This window comes from Myotis brandtii, unplaced genomic scaffold, assembly GCF_000412655.1.
Source record: "Myotis brandtii unplaced genomic scaffold, ASM41265v1 scaffold130, whole genome shotgun sequence".
In the NCBI taxonomy this organism is placed as follows: domain Eukaryota; kingdom Metazoa; phylum Chordata; class Mammalia; order Chiroptera; family Vespertilionidae; genus Myotis; species Myotis brandtii.
The window spans coordinates 649754-650870 of NW_005354596.1; the positions used below are offsets into that span (position 1 = coordinate 649754).

The 1117-nt window shown below is 66.3% G+C and overlaps 1 protein-coding gene across 1 annotated transcript; it reads left to right on the forward strand.

Annotated features, from left to right (window-relative positions):
• The first annotated feature begins 149 nt into the window (after nucleotides 1-149).
• LTB (lymphotoxin beta (TNF superfamily, member 3)) lies at nucleotides 150-1069 on the forward strand. Its single transcript, XM_005859883.2, has 2 exons — nucleotides 150-397; nucleotides 998-1069. The coding sequence occupies exons 1-2, from the start codon at nucleotides 239-241 to the stop codon at nucleotides 1067-1069; spliced, it is 231 nt and encodes a 76-aa protein (XP_005859945.1). The 5' UTR covers nucleotides 150-238.
• The last annotated feature ends 48 nt before the right edge of the window (nucleotides 1070-1117 follow it).

Below are 1117 nucleotides of genomic sequence, written 5' to 3' on the forward strand. Positions count from 1 at the left end.
ATCGCTAAGACACCCTCCAGATCTACCCTGAAAGCCTGCCTCCTCGCCTCCACTCCTTCCCCAGTTCAAGGAACCCAGGCATCCAGCTGCCCCACCCCAGCTCTGGGTAAACAGGAAGCTGGGTGAGGGGAGCAGGGGTGTGTGGAAAGTCCCAGCCAGGTGTGTGGGTCTATGGGGAGGGGGTGGCCCCACCCCTGAGATATGAAAGCCCCCCTGCCCTGGCCCTGGCTCAGTCTCCATGGGGGCACTGGGGCTGGAGGGCTGGGGGAGGAGGCCCCAGGGGAAGGGCTGCCTCCTGCTGGCTGTGGCAGGAACCACCTCCCTGGTGACCCTGCTGCTGGCTGTGCCGCTCACTGTCCTGGCTGTGCTGGTGGTGGCGCCCCAGAAGCAAGGGCTGGTGAGTGGCTGCAGTCGGTGCCCAGGGGGCTTGGTGTTGCTCATGCTCGCTCACCTCTGCTACGCCCGGGGGGCCCTGTGTCACCTGCTCAGCTGGCCTGTCTGGTCGCCTCTTGGTTGGTTCTTTCCCATGTTCCTGTGATGCTGTTGCCTCCTGATATCCCCAAGCCCCTTCCTGGTTGTCTGTCTGTCTTCTTCCTCTTCCCAAGACATACTCGGGCTCCTGTCGCTCTGCCCAGTGTATCTGCCTGGCTTGCTCTCCCTTCCAGGGAGATGGGTGTTGGGCTGGGAGGTTGGGTCTCCATTGGCAGGGGTGGGGTTGGCATCAGCTACGGCTGAACTCTGGGCACCGTGACCCTCCTCCCCGTCCAGGTAGCAGAGACCACTGACCCCGGGGCGCAAGCACGGGCCCAGCCGCGACTGGGTAAGAGCAGGCTGTCCCCCTCCCGCTCCAGCCCCCGGGACTCCTCGCCCCATCCATCTGCAGCCCCAGATACTCTGCTCTTCCTCCGGGAATCCCTGGGCCCTGGCGCCCTGCCCTCTCAGGGGGACCGGGCGTGGTGGCCGCCCTGCCCCAATCCTGGGCTCTCGCCCCTTCCAGGGCCCCCGGAGCTGCCGGAGCAGGACGCAGAAAGCGATCCCAGTCCCGGGCTTCCGGCTGCCCACCTCATAGGTAAGGACCTCGGAGACCTGCCCAGCCCGGGCAGCTGCTCGCCGGCGG